Genomic DNA, 14542 nt, shown 5'->3' on the forward strand with positions numbered 1-14542 from the left:
TTTTTCACTAATCTGTTCTCACTGTCTAGAAAAGTGTCTTTGATACACGGTAAGTACTTGAAATACGTTTCTCCTGGGTCTGTTGAATTCAGGAGCCACTGAAAAAATAACTGGGTATATGGTTTTGCTTTGTAGAAGACTAAGTATCACTATGGTAGTACCATTTCCCAATGTCCTTATGTGAGCTGTCTGCAACTTTCTGCTATATTACCTCTATCCCAAGTGAAAGTGAAAAAGTAAAAGTGTTAGTCACTCAGTCACGTCCAACTCTTACAACTCCATGGACTGTAGCCCACCAGCCTCCTCTGTCCGTGGAATTCTCCAGGCAAGAATACTGGAGTTGGTAGCCATTCCGTTCTTCAAGGGATCTTCCTGACTCAGGAATTGAACCCAGGTCTCTTGCATTGCAAGCAGATTCTTTAACATGTGAGCCACCAGAGAAGCCCACTTCTATCCCATCTCATTCCTAATTCAAGACCACTTAGATCTTCTGATTTCTAGTTAAGTCTCCTTTCCTCTTACCAATGTTTGTATGCCTTTAAACATTGTTCCCGGACTTCCCTGGTGGTATGGTGAATAAGAACCCAACTACCAATGGAGGGGACACAGTTCTGATCCCTGGTCCGGGAAGATTCCACATGCCAAAGAGCAACTAAGCCTGTAAGCCGCAGCTACTGAGCCCAACTTGCTCCAGAGCCTGAGAGCCATAACTGCTGCCTGTGCAGCACAACTGCTGAGCCTAGGTGTTGCAGCTACTGAAGCCCTCGCACCTAGAGCTTTTTCTCTGCAACAAGAGAAGCCACTGCAGTGAGAAGGCTCTCCTACCACAACTAGAGAATAGTCCCTGCTCTCTGCAACTAGAGAAAGCCTGTGCACAGCAACAAAGACCCAATACAGCTAAATAAATAAACATTGTTCTCTTCTGAAACTTATTATTAATGCAGAAGGAATCTTGATTTACAACGACATTGATAAAAGAATGCTGTCTTACACTGTGCTTTATTTTGTGCTTTTCTTTTTTTCCAAATGACATTCTTAGGATAAGAGAGAGAAAAAAGCATCAGTAAGTTCTCCTTGTTCAACTTGCTCTGTAAGATCAGTGTCATCAGAGAAGAGAAAACTAGTGAGTATTTAGATACTGTAACTAACTCTAAAAATTATGTTAAAGTTTTAATGTACAGTTGAAAGCTTTATGATATAAACTCCCCTACTACTTTTCCATTAATTTTTTCTTGATATTATACGTGCTTTTTGATAGCCGATAGATGGAAAAGCAGCTTTGCCCTGCTGCTCACCGAAAAGCATTTATCAAATTCTTCCTTTGTGCTAATAGATCCTATCATGTGGGATTAGACAACGTAAATATAAATTTAGACAATTTTTAAGTCTTTTCCTGTATGTGGTTAAATTTGTCTTTACAATTTCATTTTGAAGTCACCAGGGCAGAGATAGTGTTTGCATTTTCAGATTCAGAAATTGAGATCCAGAAAGTTAAGTGACTTGTGAAAGGACACAAAATTGTTTGCAGCAACAAAGTGAAGTCCAGATTTTTTTCCACTGTCTGCCAAATAATATGGAACAGTGACAGCAGACTAAACACATCAACCTGGTACATGGATGGTTGCGAAGTGCTCACCACATTCAAGGGAAGAGTTAGGCGTATATGAAGATTGCTGCACAGTTGTTGTAGGTAATAAGAGAAAATAGTTGTGTGCCGGGAGCCACCCGGGAGATCCCACCCATGACAAGGTCATGTGGAAGAGCCATGACAAGCAAGGCAGATCATGGCTCGAGGGACCCCCTGAATCTGCTTCAGCATCTACCCCAAAACTAGAATCTGTCTACTGTTTATTATATTATGCCTTTCACCAACTCTTCTGACATTAACAGGGGGCTATCCCCGACCACCTTTCTCTGGAAAAAGTCAACTTAGAGCTTTAGTTAATAAGTCTCCTGGGCATGAAAGGAATATTTCTATTTTAACCCCTCTGATGGCTTTCTAGCTTGCCTGACAGGTTTATCCATATTCTTGCAATTAACACACATGATTGTTCACAACTCCCCAACCTTGAAAGGCACGGGAAGCCAAAACATTCTAAAAGTCCTAATGAGCATAGAGTCCTTTAAGGGATGAAAAATTATTAGAATAGATAGTACTGGTAAAGGGCTTCATTATTGGGCCAATGCTTGCTGCCAGGTTCCCATATCCCTTATCCATTGTGCACCTGGGAGTGCGTTGGTTAACATAGTTGGAATGTAAGGAAAACAAGTAACAGCCTTGGAATTAACCACATCAGACCTTTGAGCTAATTGGTTCTTTCTTTGTTGTAACTTACTGCACCTTTGCTCCCTGAGAATGTAACTCTGTTTAGCACTTTCTGAGGCTGACATAGATTAGAAATGTAAAGAAAAAACACTTCAAGGGAAAATAAGTTTTCTGGTTGAGCAGCCTTTATCAAAAAAGAGTCATAAAATGTCCACAGGCCTCCAAGGCTAGAAGATAATGTACACAACATTGTTTATGGGAAAGGTATGCATAAAAAATCCTGGTTTTATGTAGTGTTTCGGCTGACTCTGTATGACTTCATCTTTCATTTCCCTCTGTGTACAAGTCAAGGTATAAAAGTTCCTTTTGAAAATAAAGTTATGGGCCTCGCTCACCGAAGCTTGGTCTCCCCATGTCGTTCTTTTCTCTCCTTTTCTCTCTCTGTTCTTCTTTCAGGATGACTCCTTGGGGCACAGGAGCTTTATTGGCTTTCTGTGTTAATCAAGGAAGATCAAGCCTCTGATCTCTCCGCTTTGCTATCCTTATTGCCTAAGCCATCATCCTGAGGGTACCCCTGGATCCTGCTGGGGCTGGACCCCGGCAGTTGTGAAAGTTCCATGAATGCAGATTTGGGTTTTTAAGAGTTTGTTTTCACATAATGGAACTGCTGTTGCAATTCTTGCTGTATTAACCTTCTTAAAACACTGATTTCATCATATTTCTCCTCTGTTGAAAAATCTTCACTTAGTTTTTTAGTTTACCATTTGGGCTTCCCTGGTGGCTCAGCTGGTAAGAATCCGCCTGCAATGCGGGAGACCTGAGTTCGATCCCTGGTTTGGGATGATCCCCTGGAGAAGGGAATACCTACCCACTCCAGTATTCTGGCTTGGAGAATTCCATGGACTGTATAGTCCATGGGGTCAGAAAGAGTCAGGACCCTTTTAAATTTGGTCATACCTTAAGTATCCAGTTTTCATTTTTCTTCTTTCTCAAAACAGCCCTTCTAGGTAGGCTAGTTTATTTTCTCTCTGCTGAATTTATACCAGTCATCTCCAGCTTCTTAGAATGCCTAAGCATTTTTAATGGAGAATGCCTTTTTCTTTTATGCATTTATCTTTATTCAATATATGCTCAACCTTTAGCATATTTTTGGCCTACTTTTTTTCCTTGGAACGTCCCAACTTTGGGGTTTTGATCTTTTAAACTCTTTTACAACTTAATGTTTATTGTTCTGCTTTATTTTATTGTTTATTGTATATATCCTTGTATTTCTTTCTACTTTTTCCCTTTGCTTTACTCTGAGCTCTTTAGGACAGGGACTGCTTTACTCTGAGTTCTTTAGGACAGGGACTATATCCTCTTTCTCTGTTATTTTTATTGTCTGTAGCCCTCTGCCCCTAGAGAGAGACAGGGTGGTAGAATAGAAAGGGTAGAGAAATCTGGTTTCAGATCATGGCTCTGCGACTAACTTGCTCTGTAACGTTGAGAATATTTTGCTCTATTTGAGCCTTGGGTACTTTGTCTGTAAAATGAGATACTAATAATATCTGTCTCATGAGATTATTGCAAGGATTAAGAAAATTATTGTGTCAACCTGATACCAACCAGGGTTGTTGGCCTGCCCATAGTCAACAGAAAGTGATCAGATGTCAGATAAGAAGTTCAGGTAAGATTTCAATGGGGTGCCTGCTGCAGCCGGGAGAGGGAGAACAAGGAACAGTTCCTTTGCTTTCTCAGTCACTGAGGTGGGAGCTGCCTTGTTTCTTTTTTAAATTTATTTTTTAAAAATTAGAGTAAAATTGCTTTACAATGTTGTATTAGTTTCTGCTGTATAACAACGTGAATCAGGTATATGTATACATATATCCCCTCCCTCTTGAGCCTCCCTCCCACCCCACCCCAGTCCCACTCCTCTAGGTCATCATAGAGCATGGAGTTGAGTTCCCTGTAGTATATAGCAACCTCCCACTAGATATCTGTTTTACATATGGTTCAGTTCAATTCAGTTCAGTCGCTCAATCGTGTCCCACTCTTAGTTACCCCATGGACTTCAGCATACCAGGCCTCCCTGTCTATCACTAAGTCCCAGAGTTTATTCAGACTCATGTCCATTGAGTTGGTAATGCCATCCAACCATCTCGTCCTCTGTCGTCCCCTTCTCCTCCTGCCCTCAATTTTTCCCAGCATCATGGTCTTTTCATATGAGTCTTCGCATCAGGTGGCCAAAGTATTGGAGCTTCAGCTTCAACATCAGTCCTTCCAATAAACATTCAGGACTGATTTCCTTTAGGATGGACTGATTGGATCTCCTTGCAGTCCAAGGGACTCTCAAGAGTCTTCTCCAACACCACAGTTCAAAAGCATCAATTCTTTGGCGCTCAGCTTTCCTTATAGTACAACTCTCACATCCATACATGACCACTGGAAAAACCATAGCCTTGACTAGACAGACCTTTGTTGGCAAAGTGATGTCTCTGCTTTTGAATATGCTGTCTAGGTTGGTCATAACTTTTCTTCCAAGGAGTAAGCGTCTTTTAATTTCATGGCTGCAGTCACCAACTGCAGTGATTTTGGAGCCCAGAAAAATAAAGTCAGCCACTGTTTCCACTGTTGCCCCATCTATTTGCCATGAAGTGATAGGACTGGATGCCATGATCTTCGTTTTCTGAATGTTGAGCTTTAAGCCAACTTTTTCACTCTCCTCTTTCACTTTCATCAAGAGGCTCTTTAGTTCTTCTTCACTTTCATATATATATATCAGTGTTACTCTCTAAGTGTGCCCCACCCTGTCCTTCTCCCACAATGTCCTTAAGTCTGTGCTCTGCCGTCTGCATCCTTTTCCTACCCTACAGATGGGTTCATCAGTACCATTTTTCTAGATTCCATATATATGCGTTGGTGTACGATATTTGTTTTTCTCTTTCTGGTTTACTTTATTACGTTTGACAGACTCTAGGTTCACCCACATCACTGCATATGACTCAGTCTAGTTCCTTTTTATGGCTGAGTAATATTCCATTGTGTATATATACCACATCTTCTTTATCTATTCATCTGTTGATGGACATCTAGGTTGCTTTTATGTCCTCACTATTGTAAATGGTGCTGTGCTGTGCTTAGTTGCTCAGTCCTGTCTGACTTTTTGCGACCTCATGGACTGTAGCCGACCAGGCTCCTCTGTCCATGGGGATTCTCCAGGTGAGAATGCTAGAGTGGGTAGTAGTTGTTTTGGGTTTACTTTTGTGGGTCATCTTCTTCTCTTTTGTTTCTTGCCTAGAGAATTTCCATTAGCACCTTTTGTAGGCTGGCTTTGTTTAGTCCCTAAGTTGAGTCCAACTCTGTGACCCCATGCACTGTAGCCTACCAGGCTCCACTGTCCATGGAATTTCCCAGGCAAGAATACTGGAGTAGATTGCCATTTCCTTCTCCAGGGCATCTTCCTGACCCAGGGATTGAACCTGCATCTCTTGCATTGGCAGGCAGATTCTTTACCACTGAGCCAAGGACACTAACTTAAATCAGAAGGCTAAAATCCTTGAGTAAGTAAGACTGGCTTGGTGGTGCTGAATTCTCTTAGCTTTTGGTTGTCTGTGTTTAACTTCTCCATCAAATCTGAATGAAATCCTTGCTGGCTGTAATCTTGGTTGTAGATTTTTCTCTTTCATCACTATAACTGTTTCCTGCCACTTTGACCTGGCCTGCAGAGTTTCTGCTAAAAAATCAACTGAGAGATTGATTCCCTTATGGGAATTCCCTTGTATGTTATTTTTTGCTGTTTTTAATTTTTTTTTCTTTGTATTTGATTTTTGTTAGTGTGATTAGTATGTGTCTTGGTGTGTTTCTCCTAGGGTTTATCTGGCAGAGGTCTCTCTGTACTTCCCAGACTTGGGTGGCTATATCCTTTCCCATGTTAGGAAAGTTTCTGACTATAATCTCTTCGAATATTTTCTCAGACCATTTCTTTTCCCTTCTTCTTCTAGGACTCAGTATTTTGAATGTTAGTGTATTTAGTGTTGTTGCAGAGTTCTCTGGGTCTGTCTTTAATTTTTTTCAATCTTTTTTTTTTTTTTTAATCCTGTTCCTTGGCTGTTATTTCCACATTCTGTCTTCCATTTCACTTTTTCATTCTTCTGCCTTAGTTATTCTGCTATTGATTCCTTCTAGTGTATTTTTCATTTCGGTTATTATGTTCATCTCTGTTTATTCTTTAGTTCTTCTAAGTCTTTGTTAAACATTTCTCGTATTTTCTTGATCAGTGCCTCCATTCTGTTTCTGAGTTTTGGAATCATTTTTACTATCATAAATTTTTTTTCAGGTAAGTTGTCTATTTCCTCTTCATTTGTTTGGTCTTGTAGGTTTTTATTGTGCTTGTTTCTTTCTAACTTGGGTTTTTGTCATCACATATTTTTGATGGGTGGGACTGTGCTTCTGTCTTCCTAGTTGTTTGCTCTGAGATTTGGGTTTCCCTGGTGGCTCAGAGGTAAATAATCTGCCTACAATGGAAGAGACCCAGGTTTGATCTCTGGGTTGGGAAGATCCCTGAAGAAAGGAATGGCTACGCACTCTGGTATTCTTGTCTGAAGAATCCAGTGGAGTCTGGCGGGCTACAGTCCATGGAGTCACAAAGAGTCGGACATGACTGAGCGACTTTCATTTCACTTCCAGCACTGGAGTTTGCAGGCAGTTAGGTAGAGCTACCTCTTGGTGTTGAGATGTGGACTTCCAAGAGACTTTATATTAATATAAACTCCTTACCCCTACAAGAGACGCAAATTAATATTCCATGGAGTCTGTGGTTCTCTATTAGAACCACCAGGTTCAGCCCTCCTACCATAGGAGCTCAGGCCCATCCTCTGGGCCATGAACTGAGATCCTACAAGCCACAAAGCCACACAGAGTAACAACAACAGCAACAAAAAGTGAAATTTTAAAAACTAACACATATATTAGAAAAAATAAAGATAGAAGTAAAACAACCACTGGAAGCTAAAACATAACTGCAATAGGAAAAAAAAGAGAAAAGAGAACAAAAGCTGGAAAAAGTCTTGGCTGTTGAAGGGCAGGGCTTAGGTGGGGGTGGGCCCTATGTTCAGGGCCCATGCTGCAGATAAAGGCCCTGGGTGGGGATGGGGTGCAGGTTGCCTAAGCTCAGCCTGGCCTGGAGGGGCTCTGGAATCCTCAGAGTACAGAGGATCAGGCCCCTGGCTTCAGCAGGCTTCCCAGGGTCGAGTAGGTTCCAGGTACATTCCCCTGATCTTCTGACCTCCGAGGGTCTCTCCCCGCTGATTCCCTTGAGGTAAGTGTGCCTCTCAAGGCCTGGGAACTGCTCTCCCTGAGCTGCTCCTCAGGGGAATCGGTCCTGTCCAGCCTCTGCCCCTTCCCCCTCGCTCCCCACTATATCCTACCCCATTGCTCGGAGGTTCCTCCTGTCCACCTGGGTGTCATGGTCACCACCAGCATCTGGTAAGTGCACTATTTGTGGCACCTTCTCTCTCTGCCATCTTGGCTCTAGCTGGTTATATGGGGTGAAGTTAGGGGTGTGCACAGACTTAGGGCTGGAAGGGTGAGGTGTTTTTCCCACCTTTCTGGTGGTAGGAACTGCGGGAGGCATGCTTAGTACCCTGCTTTTTGCTCCTGGCTCCTCATGAGTAGCAGTTTTTCGGTCTTTTTGTGTCTTTTGTCCATAATTTGCCCCACCTGAGCATGCACACAATTATTTTTAGTCTCATATAGTTTCTTTGTATTTTGTTGCTGGAGAAGAGGCCTGTCCAGGTGCAAGTGTTGCAGCAGTTACAGTAAAGGGTCCCAGGTCCCAGGCTGTCTCTAACATATTCACTAACATATAGGTATGGAAAAATACTGTCTCCCAATCTCTTTCCTCAGTTCACAATTTATATTTCCTAAGTAATACCTTTTTTCTTTCAGAAATCAGATCTTGCAGATATTCTGTACTGTAACATGAAAAGAAGACAAGAACTGAAAAGGTAAATTTTCCCTTTTTCTTGGTATATTTTTTAGCTTTGAATTGTGAGACTGAATATTTAGATTTGCAGAATCCTTTATTTTGTTTAGTACTGTTTTGTAGTCGCATATTTATAGCTAAATCACAGATATGATTTTCTTAATATTTGTATAAATTTAAGAAAAAGTTGAGTGAAATAAAAAAATCTTATCAGAATTCTATACTATGTAAATACTACTTTCAACAAAAATGTTAATTTGCATCTCAAATAATTTGATTTTGACACACCCTTACAAGATACATAACTTCATTACATACAGTAATAGAAGAGGTTATGAGGCTGATTTAATCATTTTGGATAAATTATCTTTGCATATTACCCATGAAGAGAATATGTATCTTATTGAATTGATATGGCTCTAAAACCATGTTAATTTAACAGATTGTGGCTACAACTAGAGAACTTGGGAAATAGTAGGAATAATTAAAGGTACTATAATGCTGAGTTTTCATTATTTAATGACCATAGGGACCATGGTATATAGATTGCTATGAAATATGCCACACAGGACTGTTGTGAAGAACAAATAGGAATTTTAAAATGCTCAGAAAACTAGAGGGTCCTATTAAAATTTTCTTTCATTTGTTGTTTTCCTGATTTTTCTTTACTACAGTTAATATCTTATATGATATGCTAATAAGTGCCAAACAGGGTCCTATTAAAGTTTTGTCTTATTGCTATTTATTAACAGGTAAATAAAGATAGGCAATCTTGTTGTAGAAAGAGCAAAGAAAATAAAACCAAGTGAAGACTCAGGTGAAACACCTATGGAAACTCTGAGATGTTTATAGTTTGCTCTTGCCATAATGAATTCTTTGAGAAGTCACTTATTTACGGTCTCTTTGTCCCCTGCTGGACGATAAATTAATGAGGGGTAAAGACTATACTTGATGTGTCCTCCAGTGCCTCCCAGTGTCCAGCAGGATGACAGGCACTTAAAAGGCATTCAGGGGTTTACTGATATAAATTAATAGATTGTGGCTCATCAAATTTTTTCCCCTTTCTTTCTGACTACAGAGTAATATCTAGTTTTGTTGTGCAGGAAAATATTATCACCTCTAGCTATTGTTGCTTCTAGCATTCTAGTATGTTTTTTTCTGCCTTGTTTACTATGCTTATTTAAACTGTTGAGATGATCTTATATATACAGATTTATGCCATGCTTGTTTTCTGCTTAATAGTATATCAGTATATTTTGTATGTCTTTGAAAATTTTGCATAAACATCCTTTGAAATGACTATGATAGTTTATTGTATTCGGTAGAATGACATGTTTCTTAGTCATTTCCAAAATTTTAGCATTTACCTTGTACCTAACTTTTTGCTCTTACAGATAATCCTGAATTGAATATCTTATTATTTTTAGTCTATTTTTAGCTTTTTTCTCCTTAGATTTCTAAAGTGGGAATTACTAAGAAGTTAAAAGATAACATTTTTAGAATTCTTAATTATATCATCAAATTCCTTTGTGGAACTGTTATATCATTTTGCATTTCCACTGGCAACATATGAGAGGGTCCATTTAACAACCTCTTGCCAGTATTTAGTGTTATTTAACAATCTTGACTAATTTGATAGAAGAAAATGGTACATCGCAATTAGCACATCTGTGCTAGGGAAGTCAAACATTTCTCCCAAAAATGTCTATTAACCATTTCCTTTTTCTACTTCATTGGTTTTCTGTTCATGTCTTTTTCTAGAGCCTTAGTACTTTTTGATGAGATTTTTATTTACGAAGGCTAATAAGCTGTCACATTTGTAGCATATGCCATTTCCCAGTTCTTTTAGTTTTATTACTTTTTAATATACTACTGTAGTCATTTACGGGGAAGGCAGTGGCAACCCACTCCAGTACTCTTGCCTGGAAAATCCCATGAATGGAGGAGGCTGGTGGGCTGCAGTTCATGGGGTCGCTGCAAGTCAGACACAACTGAGCGACTTCACTTTCACTTTTCCCTTTCATGCATTGGAGAAGGAAATGGCAACCCACTCCAGTGTTCTTGCCTGGAGAATCCCAGGGAGGGGGGAGCCTGGTGGGCTGCCGTCTATGGGGTCGCACAGGGTCGGACGCGACTGAAGCGACTTAGCAGCAGCAGCAGTCATTTACATTTACTGTTTCCCTTTGTGATATTTTTCCCATTGCTATTAAGTTTAAGAAGTTCTTTATTAAGAAATCTGATAAATGTTCCCTTTTTATTCTATGGTTTTTAAGTATTTAATATGAAGTATAGCAGTTATAGAAATAATAATTATTTTACACTTGAATGTTTAATCTGTTTGGGATTACATCATCTGATGTTATATAAAGCTGTAAATTTTTTTTTTCCAAATAACCAGTTATTCCAACACCATTTATTGAGTAATCCTTTCTCCTTTATTAATAATGTAGTTATTTTCTACTTTTAATGACGTTCATATCAGGCCAGTTCTTTCATTTCCTAACTAAAATGATACAGTGCAATATTATATATTATGTTTAATTTTAATGCCTACCTAATTTTCTGTGCTACTTTACAGACTGAATGTAGAAACTGACCCTCCAAGAAAGAGACCAAAAATTGATTCTTCATCCCAAGGACTTGTTACACTCCAGGAAACATCATATTCAAATAATAATCAGATTATTTCACAGAGTCCTTCTTCAAATGGAACTAAGAAAGATATAAGTAAATGTGTAGATTTTCAAGTTAAAGATATTAAATTGGCAAATGTTAAGAGTAAGCTGGACCATGGAATTAAAAACTTTAGCTGTCCTAAGGTGGCCAAAGATGTGAAACCAAAAGCTGAAGGCCAGACAAGTGAAAAAAAAAGCCCTCATTTACTTGCTCAGAGGGAGAAGATGAAGGAATTCAAGAAAGAAAGGTCCAATAAATTTAGAGACAGTTCTGAAAAATGTGCTTCGGAGAAATGCAAGAGAATCCAACTTTCTCAGGATTGTAATTCCAGCAAGATAATTAAGGAACCCTTTGAATCTAGGAGAAGGATTAATTTCAAAATCCTGGTAAAATCCCGCAATACCCTCCAAAATCTTGTACAAGAAAATGTGTTCAGTTCAGGTTCTAACAAGTTAAAGACTAAACAGGAGAAAAAAGAATGTCCAGAAGGCACTCAGTTTTCATTAAAGTTTACAAGGCACAGAAGTGAATATTTATTTTCAGATTCCACATATAAGCAGACTGTTCATGAGTGGGAAGGAGCATATCATGAACATCAAGAAATTAATGATATAAGTTCTGGTGAAAACCTAACCCAGGTAAGGTAGTGCAAAATGAATACAGACCTTAGTAAAGAGTTCAAATATAGTTAGGTTTGAGTTGTTTCTGTTATAGATAATGATCGTAAAAGGCAGATTCTGTTTAGTCAGGAAGATATGTTGGTTCTTTTATTTTACTCTGTAAATTCCAACTTCCTTAAGAAACTATCCTGGCAACTCTCAGGGACCCAAAATAGAAGGGATTGTGTAAAAATACAGAAGCAGCAGTTATAGATAGTCCTACCAGAGAAGTACTATGACAGTTTTCTCTAACTCCAGGTACGACAGTTCCAGGGTTAGTATTCCAAATAGCTGCTCCTTTAACAAATTATTCTTTTGGGTGCCCTGTATGCCAGGTACCACAATCACAGTCATCATTTTCAAAGACTTTCTTATATGAGGAGGTACAGAAACAGCCACCTCGAGTCTGACAAATACTTAATCACCTTATATGGGAACACATAGCAGGGGATTAACATGGCCTTGGATGGATTAATTCAGTAAGATTTACTGGAGGGGATAACATGTAAACTGAGAAATAAAGACTGAATAGGAGTTATTCAGGTGAAGACAAGGTGGAGTGAGATGGGAGAAGCAGGAATGTTCCAGATAGAGGGAACTATGTATACAGAGATCTAGGCTAGAAAGCTTGGCACATCTATTTTTGCTTCTAAATTATGCAGTAAATCAGCATTTGTGGACTAATTTGAAAACCTAATTCTGATAGCCTTGTTTCTATGGCAAATAAAATTATTTATCTTTAGGAGAACTTTTAGAACTTTGGAACTTTAGAAGCTCTGAAATTTAGAGACTGCTTATAAACAGCAGTGGTGGAGCTTACCTCTTTTTAGGAATCAAGATTATAGAGTGTTATATAAGATACTTCCTTTGAAAAATGGAGGGATTGTAACCAAGGGGGCCAGAAGAGCTTGAGAAAGAGTACTCTTTTTCACTGAACTTGAAGGGGTCCAAAGAAGGAAAGAATTGAGTTTGTTCTTTTTATTGCTTTCTTAAAGAAAAGTTTCCATTTTCTTCTTGTGCTGTATAACCAATTCTCTAGAGTAGAATGCAAGAAAGGAATCTGAGTTTTCCAGTATGTTCACTGAACATCTTTGTATCATTGTTTGGTATTCCCCTGGTGCTGTATATCTAAGGAACAGTATGAGATGTACCTTACACACTTTTTTGCTCTCTGTTTAGAATTATTACAAAAACCAAATGAGGTACATAGCATGAATATAAGTTGTAGGGGAAGCAATTTTTGCATGATTACTTTTCAATTATTGGAATTAAAACTCTTTATATTCCTTTGATAGAAGTCTTATCTGACTGAAAGTCATTTAGACACAGGAGAAGCAAGTAAATATTGTTCTTATCTTGAATATGTTATTGTTAACATTATTAGTGACAGTAGCTAATCATTTCAATATTATATTTGTTTTCCTCATAAATTCCTCAATGGATAATTGTCTTCCTGAAATAATGAGTTTACAAAGAAGTAATTGTGTTTTTTTGTATTCAGTGATCCTGTTATGCTTTCCTAGAAGAAAGTGACTTCTTTTTTTCCCTAGGCTTATAGTTCTTTGTTACCTTTTTCAGTCTGCATTCTCCCCTCACCATTGTGAACTAATGTTCTAGAGATTTATTGTTTATAGGCCACTTTTATAAATGGTATCCCACTTAATTCTTATGAGTCTCTGGGGTAGAAATTCATCAGTTTATCTAAATGTTAATTAAAGGTACCTATTATGTATTAGGCATTTAGAGTTTGAATTAGATGCTTTTACCCTCAAGAAGTTCCCAGAGAGGTAAATGTTCAGATACAGTGAAGAAAATATTAACGCCTTGGGAATTTGGCTGGTGTTAGTATAAATTTGGAAGTGAGTTAAGGAAGGACTCATTAAGATATTCTTAAAAGATTCTCTTAAGCTTGGAGATTCTTAAGCTTGGTGTTGAAAAGCGTGTAGAGCAAAGAATGGAAGTGTTGTCCTGCCGGGGAAATGATCGGTTGTGTAGTGGCCCAGAGTTGTGAAATGGCATGGACGAGCATACGTGAGCACTTACACTGTTCAGTTTGACTTGAGATGTGTTGAGAATCTATATGAGAGGAAGTTGGAGAGGAAGCCAGGGTCTAGGCAATGGATTCTTTTATCTCTTCTGGGAAAGACTGTTTTTCATGTTGTAGATAGGACAGAGCCACTGAATAATCAGGTTTTTAGTTTGGAATCACTCCAGCAAATAAAGCCATTTATACCATCATTGGTGTTACTCCCTTTTGTCATCTCCAGGGAAGGCTTTATCCCAATCCATGGACTTAATAAAACATGGAAGGGGGAAGGCAAAGTTAAATGCCCTCTAAAACCTTCTTTTATAATAAGGATTTGAAGTTGATAGAAAGTTTTTTGAAATCACTAAAAGTGACTTGTCAAAGAGAGTGAAGGGTAGTAGTGATCCAAGTAAAAGAATGAAAAGACTTTGAATGTCAGAAGTTGCAGGAAGTTCTATAATAATCTCTAGCTTGGTTGGCACTCCTTAGCTGAAGAGACTCTAAAGTTCTAGTGAGATTTGAAGTCAGGTGGAGAAAGCATTATAGAACCCAGGGTCATGGGAGAGTACGGCTGTAATGGGCCTACGTGTGTGATGTGCGTGGTATTGTATTGTGTGAAGACTGATACTGGAAAGTTAGGGTAGAAGCTCAATTCCCAAAGCAACATAGGATATACTTTTTTAAAGAGAGTCTGCAGTTTATATCCAGCTTCTTATAAAATACATGTGTGTTTGGTGTTATCGTGGAGAATTCTTAGAAGATGATTTGGTTTAGTAGAGGCTTAGTCAAGTTCCTTGTCACCTGTATGTAGGATTGGGTAAGTCTCAGCCGCTCACCTGAAGTGCCAGGGAAAAACTGAAATTAGAGAGATCAGTCTTTGCTGGGAGACAAAAAATAAAACACCCATACATTTTCAGTCTTTCCCGCCCTCAGCCATATACTAATCTTCAAGT

At 38.8% G+C, this 14542-nt stretch overlaps 1 protein-coding gene across 15 annotated transcripts in view; it reads left to right on the forward strand.

Annotated features, from left to right (window-relative positions):
• The window catches only part of SWT1 (SWT1 RNA endoribonuclease homolog), a 112858-nt gene that overhangs the window by 8483 nt on the left and 89833 nt on the right, over window positions 1-14542 (forward strand). For 13 of the 15 annotated variants that reach the window (XR_009730060.1, XR_009730058.1, XR_009730056.1 and 10 more), the window contains exons 3-5: window positions 1040-1123; window positions 8192-8250; window positions 10807-11542. Coding sequence is in view for 10 of the 15 variants with exons in the window: in XM_061383479.1 (XP_061239463.1) it covers window positions 1040-1123; window positions 8192-8250; window positions 10807-11542 (879 nt within the window). In the remaining 5 variants the exon portion in view is untranslated. The remainder of the gene's footprint in view (window positions 1-1039; window positions 1124-8191; window positions 8251-10806; window positions 11543-14542) is intronic. The other 2 variants (XM_061383475.1, XM_061383476.1) reach the window with 1 other exon arrangement.

Source organism: Bos javanicus, chromosome 16 (assembly GCF_032452875.1).
Source record: "Bos javanicus breed banteng chromosome 16, ARS-OSU_banteng_1.0, whole genome shotgun sequence".
NCBI classification, from domain to species: domain Eukaryota; kingdom Metazoa; phylum Chordata; class Mammalia; order Artiodactyla; family Bovidae; genus Bos; species Bos javanicus.